This window comes from Haliotis rufescens, unplaced genomic scaffold (assembly GCF_023055435.1).
Source record: "Haliotis rufescens isolate VD_foot unplaced genomic scaffold, xgHalRufe1.0.p SCAF_19, whole genome shotgun sequence".
NCBI lineage: Eukaryota > Metazoa > Mollusca > Gastropoda > Lepetellida > Haliotidae > Haliotis > Haliotis rufescens.
The window spans coordinates 15,807,053-15,822,493 of NW_025963879.1; the positions used below are offsets into that span (position 1 = coordinate 15,807,053).

The following is a 15,441-nucleotide window of genomic DNA, read 5'->3' on the forward strand; positions in this document are numbered from 1 at the left end:
ATATAAACAGAATAGGGATTTTCATTCAAGATTGTTTTGGATGAATCTGTAAAAACCAAATAGGTGGGTGGGGGTATGTGTGTGTTAAATGTGAACATGTAGACTGATATTGTTGGGTTGTTTATAAAACAGCATGGTCCCTGTGTTGTGTCTTTACACTCCCCTCCATTGTTTACACTGTATTTGAAGCATCATCATCTTTACTGCTGTAACATCACACAATCTTACAATGACCGACTAATAACAAGAATAATGCTGCCATTAATATTGTGTAATATTTCCACTCCACAGTGGCATGCTCTGAGCTCTACATTATTACTAGCCTGGTCTATGTATCAGTGTACATTTGCCTTTCATTCTCTGGGAGTATTCCAACATACAACACAAAGTAATATGTATGAAAATAATTCTTTATTGAACACATATGAATAATATTCACACAGTGCTAACAATTGTATTAAAAACCCTTCATCTCAAGATGACAAGAGTATGATTTCATTGGGTGCTTAAACCTGATCAAGATTTTAGTTCGAACTATAGCGATCATAATTAAATAGTGCAAGCCAGTATAATCATGCAATTGTGTGTTATATTTATCTTCATGATGTTTGTAAATTCTGATCAAGGAACATTTTTTTTTAAAACCTATTTTACCCCCTAAAGTATGTATAATTCTAAACACACTCTCAGTGCCAGCAGTTATGATGGAATGGATTTTTTGGCATATACATACTCTGGTTCCTGGCTTTTATTGCACAGCATAATGGACAATCAGTTATTTTACTTAATATTGAGATTTGTAGTGTTACATCGATTTCATGACCTGACCTGTCAGCATTCAACATTGACAAAATATTTTTTCCTAACAGCATTGCAGCAACTGACATATGGGAATAGAAAAATGACATCTGAAATACAAGTGGTATGATCATATTCTGAATGAATTTAATGACTTCTCGGTACTCCAACATTTAGGCGAGTGAGTGAGTGAGTTTGGTCTCGTACGTTTACCACTTCGGTGAAACATACGAGCACGGGTATGGTGCTGACAAACCTAGAAACATAATCGGAGTGAACCGGGATTCGAACCCACAATCATAGGTTTCTGGCGTGGCCAAGGGACGCAACTCTGCACAGCGAATCGCGGCACCTTAGACGACTGGGACACCCGTGCCCCCCTAACATTTAGGAATTTATGAGGATAAACTTAACGTGATAAATGACACATATATATACCTACCACTGACAAGGTGGTCAAGTGGGTTGTTCTAGTGTTCTTGACCTTCAGTACTATGTGTTCTACATACTTTAGTTATATACACGATTTAACACAACTTTTAAACTTATTGCACTTTCAAGCAGTATTACCATCACTTATTATTATTCACAACTGTAATTAATTTGTAAGAACCATCTACCTTGATCTCCAATGGTTCATGATTATCTGCAGACACTAGGCTGTTCGCAAAGATTTTTAAGAGTTCTTGTAAAAAACAACATTTATCATACTATGTGAAAAACTGGAAGTCTTAGATTACATGTTAATAGTCTGAAGGTGGTTAAAATTGTGACAAAGGTATTTGCTAATCAACTGGTGGTTTACTATTAACCTACACAGACTGCAGTGTAGAGCTACCCTGCATAACTCCAAATGCCATCTCTGAATACAGCTGAAATATGGCAAGTCACTCTCTTAATTTTAGGGTATGAATCACAAACACACTACAAGCTGTTATTAATACATAATCTCATTATCATGATTATGACTATTTATCACAAAACATACGTAGAGAATCATTAAAGAAAAAAATGATTATTAAAATAACGTAAATCAAATCCTATTATCGAATGGAAACACATGCAAGTCATTGATAAGATCATCTAATGACATTGAAATGAAAGACTCATAATTGCAACATGTAACAAAAAATGGTGACAGTTTGTGCTCAACTCGTTTTAATGCAGGTTTTTAGCGACACTCTACACTTGAGTGGAGGAAAATGAGTGGTTTAACTCCACTCATACAAACATTCAGGGCAAATAATGCCTGGGAACATTAAATAGTCTTCACACATAGTACCAGAGTTGGGAATTGAACCCAGTTCATCGGCAGGAGCTAACCCTTTAACCACTGTGCTCCCCTACATTCTCAGAGCTTCACATGGAAATAACTGGCTTCCTTTGTGAACAAGTAGAATTTGACCCGAGACACTGACAAGTGGAGAAAGAGACTTTCACCCAGCCAAACCGTGATTCCACCTATAAATCTTACTATAAAGCACTTAGACAATGAAACCTGACCTACAACATCCCATCCTAAGAATGGATGCCAGACCATCTAAAACTAATGATGTGCACGTCACAGGGATAAACCATCACCACACTAAAAGCGTTTTGTGATATGTGATAATTTAATAATTATCGCAGAGAAGGGAGAAGGCTATAATTATTGTTATTAGATTCTATGTGTTCCAAACTGTATGATATCCTAATGGTTGACTGACCATTCTACTCCTGTAAGCTGTAGTATCAGGCTATCATAATCAGAAAGGAATTAGTAACTAAATTGTTTTATACTCACACTATTCAAATTGAACAGAATGGCATATATAAAAGGAGAGTATAAACAAATATGGGGTCATCAGGTTGCAATCCTAAAAATGACCATAAAAGTATGACACATGTCAATTTATATGAAATATATGTCATACTTCAAACAGTATAAGTAAAGGAATTTCAAAATGGTTATAATTGGAAGAGCCTCACCTTAGACAACAGAGCCACCTGTGCACTAAACAAATGTTAAATTTGGGAGCAAGGTCTAACACATGACACGATCTTAGCTGAAGAAATCACTCTGAAACAGTGAAATCAAAGACCCGAGTCAAATTCGACTATTACTAAAAAATTACACTATTAAAACTAAATGTTAATCTGAGCTTGTTAAAAGGGATAATGAGATTCAAAAAGTGAAAAAATCATCCAGCGAACTATACAGCTAAATACAAGCATACAGGTAATCTCCCACAACATATATCAAAACATTTAAGGCACTGTATAATGGTACATTCAACAGCCAATGCATAACAAAGGTAGGTAATTATTAACAGATACAGTGCTATCAGCATATCCAATGAAGCAGTCCATGAACACATTATTGAGTACAAGAGTATTTGTTAACGGTCCCAGGAATCCTAACGACTAGCATGGGGATTTACCTTCAACTTTGATCAAAGCGTCCATGCCAGTCAAATTGTGAAAACATATTTTCGTAAAGTCAGAGTTGTATTCAAAGCAATAACGTAAATTAAGTTTGAAATAATAGCTCATTATTGGTGACATAAAAGTCATGATTGCAAAAGACAAAAGATGGTTTTATTGTAATAACCTGAACTAGGATACTGTAAGTTTTCATTTCGGAATGTTTACTGACATTTATAGACCTGAGGGGCGAATATATAGGACTGAGAATGCTTCAATAAATCTGTCACTGGTCCTACTCACACACTTGGTGTACTACATAACCATCACACAGAGCTGTGATGCTCAAAGCATCACATACAGAACTCAAATGTGTTAATCAGGTGGAAATCAACTTCTCGAGTAGTATTGGCAGTGGAGACCCTTACTTTGCAGATGTAAATTTGTATGTTAAACCTCCCTTTATTGCAGCATTTCAGCCTCATGTTGCTGACATTGATACACAAATTCCACGGTGACAAACAATTTATAAAAGGGGATGGCTAATGTCTAAATCAGGATAAAATTCCCAACCACTGAGAGTTAAAAAGATATTTGTCCAAGCATAAAAAGATTCTGCCGAAACTGAAAATGTTACAATAATTCCTGCAAAACCTAACACATCTAACAAACACAATCATGGGGTACATAAAACCTAACTACCTGTCTCTTTCTCTGGGAATGTGATTCCATTAATGTGTCAATAGTGCAAAAAGCTGAATAATAAGGCAAATATATTTCTGCATCATAAAATGGAGTTGGAAAAAGAAGATGAGAATGAATGTATAATACTCACAAGGGGTTAAAGAACAACTGATTCTTTCACGTTACTACAGTTAATCTGTCATGATACACTACATATAGTGACTGTTTGATTGGCATTCTAGAATTTGGCAAATATGTAAGAAAAAGTACAATTATATGGATAACAACTTCAGGTTTCTTGCATGTAGCGACATATTGATGTAGATTCATACACCGTTTGACTACATCTTGATATCGTTGTCAGAATCTACATCAAAACATTGCTATATGCAATAAACCAGAAGTTGTTTTCCATCAAGTTGTGCGTTTTTCTTACTAACTATAGTAAAATGAAACAATTTGGGACTCCTTAACTTCTTTAGAGTGGTATATATAACACACAGGCAGGTGGAGTGTGAAGGGAGACAGGGGGGCAGGTGTCTGCTATGTCAGGGTTTAATACATCTCCAGCTATTCTTTCATGTTTCTCTAGAATCACACACAACATGTCTGGAATATATGTGACTATAGATTCTGTTTGAGATATATTGATGTTGGTTAAATAAACATAAGTCTCGTAAAAGAATAAGTATTTCTAGTCACCGACAAGACACTTTGAATTGTTACATTTCAGGATACAACTACATAAATCATAAAAATACATCATCTTTGGAGTATTATGTTATAACAAGCAACAACAGAAGGAAAACACTATTACAGTTCAAATCTCCCTGGAAAAGTAACATGTCTCAAAAATCGAAATCTCACAAAAGCAGCCATGGCATTATTCAATCTTGAGGGGTGCTCCCATTCGTTGGCTCAGACATGATAAACGTAACACTGAGACTCCTATAGTGGGAGGGGACTGGGCCCTGCTTCAAGTATGTTGTAAGGATAAGGATTGTAAGTGGGGACAAACCAAATAAATCACATTTCTTTTTAAAAAGCTTCAAATTGAAACATTAGATTTAATAAATGACTAGCTACAAAGGCTAAGGATTCAGGACTACAAGATGAAATTCTGAGGCTGCACAATCCCTCCCCTTCCTGGTAATCAAACCAGTGTCTTGCAAATACACACATCAGTGGTAAAATCTCGTATAATCACACAACCTTCTTGTACTATGCAAGATCCAATAGGAATGTTCTAGGTAACATAAAATGGCACTTAAAATAATATATCACATTAAAATACATACCGTCATTCAGCAATCATCACAGGACACTAGTACAATCCCTCTCACATTATATTTTTTCTCAAGGCACATGTTATACAGTATTATCTAGCCTTTTTTCCAACGAATAATCTTATTGTAGTAAAACACCATGTATTTTTTCAATACGTTTTACATCCTTGAGCTAGGCTAAAAGTATGTTAATAAAATATAGCCATTAGCATGATAACACATTCACTTTGTGAGACCCTCATACCATTATGCTTCACCGCAATTACGAGACACTTTTTCTTTTGGTTTACGGACTCAACAAAAGTCACAATCAGAAAATGAAATAAATCTAACTCAAAAACATTTTTTCATCCCTGACTATTCGAAAATAGAAAGAACTACAATTGTATAAGTACCTATTAACTTTTTAAATACAAATTGATGACATGCATTGCAAGTCTTTTGCCACTGTAAAACCTTTCTAAACAGAAAAAACCTTTCTCACAAGTAAAACTATATATATGTTACTGCTAAAATAACATCTTGTACTTTAAACAGTATTAGCATTCATTTATTTAATTTGACTGACTCAAATAATCTAAAATAAAATAAAACAAAATTGCGCAACACACATTTAGTTTTTAGTAAGGATAAAATATATCGATGACAACTTCTTATTTCAATTAGAAGCGAAGTTTCGGTGTAGGTTCTAACACCGTTTTCAAGCAAGTGATGGACAGAGTATGGTTGACAAGTATATATACAGGTAGGAGGCAGTGTTTATACAGTTGAGTAGAATGGGATGCAGTTACGCTCCAGTGGAGAAGCCTGTTATGTACATAAAAGGGGGGATATAAGGTAATATAGTACTGGCTTCACATGTTAAGATGTTTTCCTAATATCCCCCCTCTTTTGCGTACATAACAGGCTTCACTCCAGTGTAACTACATCCCAATCTACTCAACTGTATCTGTATCTCAACTGTATGAACACTGCCTCATACCAGTATAAATGCTTGTCAACCATACTCTGTACATCACTTGCTTGATAACGGTGTTAGAACCTACACCGAAACACTGCAATGATATCAAATGTATTTTTATTTTGATCAACTCAAACTAATGGACAGTTAATGGTTAACAAAACTCCATAAACCATCAAATAAAAACAGTGTGGTCTGTGTTGCCTGGATTGATAGCATTGCAAATTACTATAACAAATAGCCTTGTTTGTTGTTGACAGGACAGACAAGCTGTTTACGACGGACCATGAACACCGATGCCTTGTGAAGTGTTGGAGATCCCAGTCTCTACGTAGACGACTGGCACCGGTGTTGGGTTCTGGGCCTGGCTCGTGGCTTCTGTGGGGGCAGATGGAGCATAGCCTGATATAGCTTGTTCATAACTCGGGGGCTTGTTGGGCTGGTTGTGCTGTGTTTCTTCATATGGTGGGGGTCCCCCTGGGAACTGGGTGGCAGTCCCTGTGTACTGGGGGGGCAGGCCTGGACAGGTGTCTGGCAGAACCTCATGTTGAACAATGGCTGAGCGGTCCTGTAACACAAAAATTGGGAAAATATTGGTCACTCGCCCAAATCTATCCTCAATGTGCCAAAACCTTTTCAGATCACCATCCCGACCTTGTAAATTTTCTAATAAATTGTATATTTATACACTTATCCTATCTCACACTATGCATTTATTCTTATTCTTCGATCCTGGTGGTGAAACGCCCTAGAACAAAGTTTCCAGCTTCAAAAAACACCAATCACCTCAACACATCCCATACATCACCAAGTCACCACTGTGATCATGGGTCACACACCACTGCAACCCCGTGCTGCCTGACTCCTGCGATCCGATCACCTGACATATCCAGCACCCTCATTCTCAATCTAGAGCATACAGGCTGGTGTAACTGTGATGAGGGGATGGTTGGGTGGGCGCTTAGCATGTGAGATAGGATAAGTATATTAATATCCAATTCATTAGAAAATTTACACATTCTTAAACTTATCCTATCTCACACTATGCATTTAACGTATATGTCTGCAGAAAAGCCGAATTTTGAGGACCAGAAAAAGGTTTCTGTAGAAAAGGCTCGGCTTATCCACGGGATACACTTTCATGATAGTATTTTTCAGATCGTGATCTGTCAGAAACATCGCCTGAATGACGGTCTGATAGATTACAACTTCCCGAAAGTTTGGAAGTTGCCGCGACTACAGCCATTATTGTTATAAATTATCGATAAAATTATTATTATACACCAATGTTGTCATTATTAAAAAAATGTTATGCATGTTACTACTTCCGATGATAAGATTTCAATTCAAAGTTTATCATTCTTCATAAACTCCACAATCTTTACATGTAACAATATATGAAATCCACAGCTAAAATATATAATCCACAGATGAAATCGCCAATAGCTATTACATACATTTCGCAAAGTTCATAAATTGATAGTGAACAAGTATCTGCCTTTATTGAAAGAGGCAAATAAACAACTGTAATGGCGAGTTATTCCATTTGCAAAAACATGTGATCAGCTGTTTCCTGTGACGTCACAAACGGTGACCACTGTGATTGCTTCCTGTTGTTTAAAAAGCAACACTGTACACAAGGAAATGAGCACTGATAATAACGGGCCAATTGGTATTGTTATGTTGTTTACACAAACACTTTCAAGTTGTGGGTGCTTAGCGATAGGGTTGGGAGTTGGGAGTGTAGAGGCTTAATTCCCTAGCCTGTAAGGACCTCAACCGTGAGATGTTCACGATGAAGTTGGAACTAATCACGAAAATTTCAAGGATTTTACAAGGATTAGTGATAAACTTGTGTAATGGTTGCTTCAAAAACCCTCTTTGTGCTACCAAGTGATTTACATCATGACATCAGGGAATCATGTGTTCCATGGTTTCACACAGAACGCCGTTCCAAGAAACGACCGCGTAACTAAGAGCCAGGCGACACCTAATCAGTCATGACTTTAACCTTACCCTGGATAGGAGGTGTTTTGTACAAACACCCTGTCCCCAGCCAGTAGGTTCTACAAGACAGACCTCACATATACCCACGCAAGGATGTAAGGTGGACCAGCTTGGCATCTCTTTTTTCGCTTTGTCAACCAATCAAACTCACATAGAGATTGATTAAGGTAAGAACGAGAAGAGGAAACGAACGATGATACCCGTTTTCACACAGGTCTTAAATCAACTACTGAGACATCACATGCGCATGACAGAGGTGAGCAGGTAGAAGATCGGGACATCATTTAAACAAATGGCCACACCGGATGGTGGCTTTTATTGACATAGACCCGTTTTTCACACAGGTCTTCAACCAACTCCTTACATCACCCTGCACAAGACAGAGTTGATCAGGTGTCAGCCCTGTGGATGATAGAACACAGCCATTGGAGATGGTGGTTCGAGATACCTCAGAAGTTCCAGCCGTCGACGAGGGGATGAAAAGATGCTTGCGATAGCGATGGGTGGTCTGAGATGCCTTGGCAAAGTGAGACGTCTTCCACGTCATCAGCTCCCAATCACTGAGAGTGGTGGAGGGTGATTGAATAGGCCGTCCGTTTGTCCTGGGAGCTGAATTTTAGCAATAAAGTCCCAGCACAAGTCCAAGAATATCTACCCAGTTGAAGACACTGGAACCGGACTCAACCGATGTCTAAACACGAATCCCACTAACACGGGCTGCAGGAGCCAGCGCAAGGAGGAAGACAGTCTTGAATGTAAGAGTTTGAGGTTTTATCCACAAGTCATAGTCGGTACAGAACTGATACCAACCAAGTAAGTACCCAGTGTCGAACCTTTAGGATTCCTTGTACTTCGTAAATGGCATAGGTAATCTGCTACTTGTGGTATAGCAAGTTTGGCTGCAGAAAAAACCTTGGATCTCGCAAACTGGTGAAAACTTTTCTATTTATCGTTATAGAGATTCTGGTTGATCGACAAAGAGCTAAGAAGACTGTGTGAGCTGCTCTTATAGAATATCCTCTTTTTACGAGACTGCTCTTGATATGCTCCGTACGTGAAGTTTGTATAATTCTGGTTTTGGATGGACCTGATTGGAGTGACATTGTAGCAGTAGATGTGACCAGTTTGGAAATTTTTTCGTATTGGAATCCCTGCTAGTTCATCGAGATCTGGAAACCAAGTTCTCACCGGCCAGTAAGGCGCTACCAACAGCAATTGTAGGTAGCTCTTGTGTCGGATCTTTTGTAGTATCCGTGGTATCAAGGCTGGTGGCATCTTGCCGAGGCAAGATAGTTAACTGACTTTAAAAGTCCAGTTTCCACCCTTGCCGAACTAGGCTAGAATTCCTGGGCTCGATCGTAGCGCCACCAGTGGCTATTACGAGTTTTGTCCTTTCTATGCCTCTCCTATAGACCAATCAGAATCAACCTTTCGTATCACTTGCATTTGTTTCAAACAAAACGGTGGCGCCCCATTGTTGTCACTTGTGGGCCCAGAGGGCTCTTCACTTTTGTCACCTTGAATGAACACTGTACCTATCAGAGTGACATAAGCAGAAAAGACTAAAGCTTCAGAATGACGACGTCTGAATGATCTTCTACTTAGGAATGTTCGTATTTTATTTTTAAAAATGACAAAACTTCCACTTGGGTGGAAGTATACTTACATTGTAGCCTGGTGGCATCTGTCTGGTGTCCACGATGACAAACTGTCGCTGCACTCTGGCTGTACGCAGTCTCTGGGCTCGAATGTAGAAGTAAAAAGTCCAAAAGATAACCTTGAGGAACACCAGAATCACAATGATGCTGAAAACAGAACATGTATTTGTGACAATCATGATCGTCAATGGTTGATCGCAAAAACATTCATTCATTCAATCCGATCCATTAAATCGCCTGTAATGACCAGCATAGGTTGCTGTGGACCAAATATTTTGTTTGTTTGTTTGTTGTTTAAAGGGGAAGTGTACACGCAAAAATCACTTTCTTTCTTTTTCTAAACAAAACGCAATTTTAGAATTAGTTAGTATCTGTGTTTGAAAATATACACTCATTTTGTTTCACAGTGAAAGTAGGAAGCTCACAATAGTGTGAAAATGATATGCCGTTATGAAGCCTTCGTTTTACGAGCGAAATAGGCCTGAGTTATCCCCCTTAGATTATGACGTAATTGGTGCCAATTCAACTGGGTCCCTGTCTATTCTCAACGCAAAAGATATCAACGACCAGTTTGCGGTAAAACAACATGGTCTACGACACACTCCGGCGCAGTGGTGACTCAGCATAACACAATTCTGGCTGGCATCTGAGACGCTAGAATCACAAAACTGTACCTACACCACGTGAAGCGGCTCTAACAAAGCATGATGACGTCATAATGTTTATCATTTGGCACCAATGACGTCATATTGCAAGGGGCATAAGCCATGGTGTTTTTGTTATGGAAATAGAACACTTGGTAAAAGTGAAAAATATAAATCGTTTTAATGCAAAAAATATGTTAATTAAATATGATGTTTTTATATTTTTATCTATGACACTTCTATGTTAACACTTTTAATGTGGAAAAAGTACAAGAAAAATTGGTTCATTTCCGTGTGAACTTGCCCTTTAACGCCACACTCAGCAATATTCCAGCTATATGACGGCGGTCTGTAAATAATCGAGTCTGGACCAGACAATCCAGTGATTAATATCATGAGCATCGATCCACGCAATTGGGATCGATGACATGGATCAACCAAGTCAGCGAGCCTGACCACCCCATCCCATTAGTCACCTCTTATGACAAGCATAGTCGCCTTTTACGGCAAGCATGGGTTGCTGAAGGCCTATTCTAGCCTGGATCTTCACGGGTCCAATGGACCAATTCTTCCATTTTAGACATATATGAGGTTTTCAGAACATGTTTACTGAAAGTATATCTCAGCACTAAGAAAAAGCTCTACTTACATATAGTAATAATCCAACATCGTGACAAAGTCTGAACAAGAACAATCTGGAAAAAAAGAATGTTAAACATTACTTGAATGCCCATAAACAATGTTTGACAATAATAGACATTTGATAGATAAACCTAATGGACAGAGGAGACTTGACCCTTAAATAACTTGACATAAACCTCAGTTGTACTTAGGGGTCGTCAGAAGTTTCAGCACATGTTCAGTCAATAACTAGATGCAATTTCTTACATTTAGTGGCTGAGTGGTTGGGAACCCCATTAATCTAGTATTTTCTTGAGTATAGTGCGCACTTTTTTCCCAAAAGACACAGCTGTGTAGAAGGGGGTGCGCATTATACACGCAATAATGAGTTTTGATGGTTTATTCCCTCAATGGAAAGACAATAAAAAATAGTTTCAGATACAATTTTGGCCGATCCTTGCATTAAAATCCAATAAAGTTATATCATTGGGTGTGTCTTGACCAAATCACTGTTGGATTCCAAGAAAACGTGTGTAAAGCTGATTGCTGTTTCCGGCTTAGTTTACACAAGGTAATCTTAATCCCTGAATGTAAAACAATGCCTAGCAGAAGAAAAATACAATTTAAACAGTAAAATCAACATGTGTGGTGTTTTTTTTATCTCTAATTTCAAAATTGTACTGACCAAGTTTCTCATCATGCTCATCACCTGTTCATTTACCGGAAATCGCTGAAGGGGTACGGGGTAATTTTTTTTCTGCGCTTAATATTTCGAAATTTTTTATTTTGTTAAATACTGAATCCGCTAGAAGGGGGTGCACATTATACTCGGGTGTGCACAATAGTCAAGAAAATATGGTAGATGTATTTGCTAACTTTGTATTTACAAACATTGTATTTACGAACGTATGTATGACTCTTCCCATTGCATTCAGCTTGACCAATGACATAATTACAAGTTCTTATTTCTGTCAATACAATCAATTATGATTTGGTTTGTTTGTTGTTTAATGCCGCACTCAGCAATAGTCCAGCTATATGACGGCGGTCTGTAAATAATCGAGTCTGGACCAGACAAAGGTTGCTGAAGACCTATTCTACCCCGGATCTTCACGGGTCCCACGCGATTGGAATCGATGACATGCATCAACCAAGTCAGCAGGTCTGACCCCCCGGTCCCGTTAGTGGCCTCTTACGACAAGCCTAGTCACCTTTTACGGCAAGCATGGGTTGCTGAAGATCTATTCTAACCCGGATCTTCACAAGTTACAAACAATTATGAAACACATGTTCCAGGTAAAAATATGGAACACAAAAACTCTAATCATGCTAATTATGGTTTGAACTTTCTGGTTCAGTGATTAACGTTGTCCCTTCCACACAAATCTATAAACTAAATCAGAATGTTTCTGACCTACTTTCTTACAAAAAATGTAGCTACAAGGAAAAAATCCAAAGCATTTGAGAAGTTATTGTAAGTTTCACATCAGGATGATCAGAAGTATTGTCATTAAACACAACTTCCTGCATACTTCCTGGAATACTCAGCGGTATTCCAGCTATATGACGGCGACATGTAAAAAGTTGAATTTGGACCAGACGAATCTGGATCTGACACTTCGAGCAGTGAGTGAGCGAGTGAGTTCAGTTTAGCGCCGCTTTTAACAGTATTCCAGTTATATCACGGTGAGTCAGCTTAATGTGGGAGGAAAGCCTGAAGTGATGCAGGTCTCAGATGTTTACAACTTCGGTGAAACCCATGAGCACGGGTATGGTGCTGACAAACCTAGAAACATTATCGGGGCGAACCGGGATTCGAACCCACAGTCATAGGTTTCTGGTGTGCCAAAGGAACGCAACTCTGCACAGCGAATCATGCAGCGCCTTAGACGAGTGAGTGAGTGAGTTTGGTTTTACGCCGCTTTTAGCAATATTCCAGCAATATCACGGCGGCGCCTTAGACGACGGGGCCACAACACTTTGGGCTCCCAACACTTCGTGCAACGTCCCACACAGTCTGGTGGGATGAGCACCCAACACACTGCACCTGATCACACGATTTATTTAGTCCCCTTGTACAAGTACAGGTTACTGGGAATTTATTCTAACACAGAATCCCAACTTAGGTGGATGGCTAAAATCTAGATTTTTAAATCTAACAGTTGACAGCTAACTTTTGCAAAAAGTCCCTTATCATTTGTTTGTTAGTTGTTTAATCCACACTCAACAACAGTCGAGCTATTTGATGGCAGCCTGTAAATTGAGCCTGGACCAGACAATCCATTGGTTGATATTTGATGATACACACGTCTGATTATAGCTAAAACGGCACCTTGCCAATAGCCATAATAGCTATGCTTGTCGTAAAAGGCGACTAACGGGATCGGGTGGTCAGGCTCGCTTGACTTGGTTGATGCATGTCATGGATCCCAATTGCCTGGATCGATGCTCATGATATTAATCACCAGATTGTCTGGTCCAGACTCGATTATTAACAGACCGCCATCATATAGCTGGAATACTGCTGAGTGCGGCATTAAACAACAAACAACTACTAATGTGAGACGAAAATGGAAACCTTATTTACTTTTTACTTTGTTTTTTAAAACAAGCAATAAATGTAATTAACTCAACAATGCTCAAAGGTTAACCATGTTCACATCAAACACAAATAATTGTGAAATGCTAATTGCCTTAGAAATGTTTAGATTAATTCACATACTTTGATATCTTAAGTACATTTTCTCAATTTCACACAATTTGAAAATGAAATTGAAACTGAAACATTCAAAATAACAATAAGTTTCTTTTTTCAGTTCCATCGCTCTTCTGGAGCAGTTTTCGCCAGATAAAATTTGTAATGTTTTGCTGAGGTGCCCCTTCAGCCTGCACCCAAACCCCAACACAACAGGGTATGATGAGACACAATTAACCAGGCCACCTGGGTGGACCACCCATTCAATTTGGGCACATAAAATATAGTCACCAGAGCAGAAAAAATTGATAATTTCTCATAAATGTTTAGCTAAAAAGCTGAATTATTAATTTTTCAAAGGCTGAAATAACGTTATATAATGCAATGACTTGACTAAATTAGTTTGGCTACACAGAAAGGCCTAAGACATTCAACGCAGTTCAAAGCAGTAATTCTTGAACTGATGAAAGTTTATCATCAGCTTGTCATCAAGTTAACACATACCGTGCCCACAAAATATCCGCTGTAACAAAGACGTGTTACGGGTAAAAATATTGATGCCAAACTTAAAATGTTCGCTTTGCTTTGTCAGGTCGTGTTTATTTACATGATTCACGACACGCAAGGACAATCCCAGTGCTTCTTCAATGTTATCACTACAGTTAAACATGCAGTAGTATCCTTGTAAATATTTCAAAGCGTCTTCAATATCATACTGAAATTCGAATGAAATATGTGTAGCTGGTGTGTAGCGACAAGATTGGGTCGCACGAAAACGGCCATTGCAGAATGTGTGTGCCCAGTATGAAAGCCTTACCAGCTATTTACAGGACGAGTTAGATACTCCCTCGTAAGTACAGAAGCATTGGAACAACAAGGGACTATCATATACTGGTTACCAAGCTTGACAGAGAAATAAATACCTAATAATCCTCGGTAACCTGTTTTTCTCCGACGAACTTGGACAACCTTATTATGTTCTTCCGGTAAGTCCGGAGTGAATGCTAAACTGGTGTCGCTTATAAAATGCGCTGCCGTCATCCCCGTGGTGTACATTGTGCAAGAATGAGGGCATGGGCGGTTCATATATATATATATATATATATATATATATATATATATATATATGACGTAATAGTTGGGTTCAGGGGTGCTGACTTGATATATGACAGAAGAGGCTTTATGCGGGAGATTTACTAGGAGGTGGTTTTCTAGCTGTTGCAAGAGCGTCGACAGTCAGCTTTTAAAAGCGTTGACGGGAGTTTCTCACGAGAGACGACAGATCGAAGAATAGTTCGTTTGCTGGACTCTGTGTTGTTAAGCCGCACTCAGCAATATATTACAGCTATAAGACGGCGGTCTGTGATTAATCGAGTCTGGACCAGACAATCCAGTGATTGACACCATGAGCATCGATCCACGTAATTGGGATGGGTGACGTCTTAAAATTAGCGTCTTAGCGTCTTCCACGTAAATAGTCACTGGGGGCTAAGTCTGGGCTGTAGGGTGGGTAATTTAACTTTACAGCCCAGACTTAGCCCCCAGTGACTATTTCCTGTTCCGGCAAATGAAATCTGCCCTACGTGGAAGACGCTTCCAGGATGACGAGGACATAAAGTCTGTCACAGAGGCGTGGTTAGCGGGCCAGTCCGCGGTTTTCTATAAAAGTGGTATTAAAAGCTTG

General features: G+C 38.7%; 1 protein-coding gene across 2 annotated transcripts; it reads right to left on the bottom strand.

Annotated features, from left to right (window-relative positions):
• Window positions 1-396: 396 nt before the first annotated feature.
• Window positions 397-14,821, bottom strand: LOC124137616. 2 transcript variants are annotated; one of them, XM_046504007.2, is made up of 4 exons: window positions 14,681-14,821; window positions 11,091-11,136; window positions 9,806-9,944; window positions 397-6,700 (listed from the first exon to the last, which is right to left on the bottom strand). In XM_046504007.2, the coding sequence occupies exons 1-4, from the start codon at window positions 14,811-14,813 to the stop codon at window positions 6,407-6,409; spliced, it is 612 nt and encodes a 203-aa protein (XP_046359963.2). In that variant the 5' UTR covers window positions 14,814-14,821; the 3' UTR covers window positions 397-6,406. The 2 variants fall into 2 exon arrangements, with proteins under 2 accessions (XP_046359963.2, XP_046359964.1); XM_046504008.2 differs by lacking the exon at window positions 14,681-14,821 and adding an exon at window positions 14,575-14,597.
• Between the last annotated feature and the right edge of the window lie 620 nt (window positions 14,822-15,441).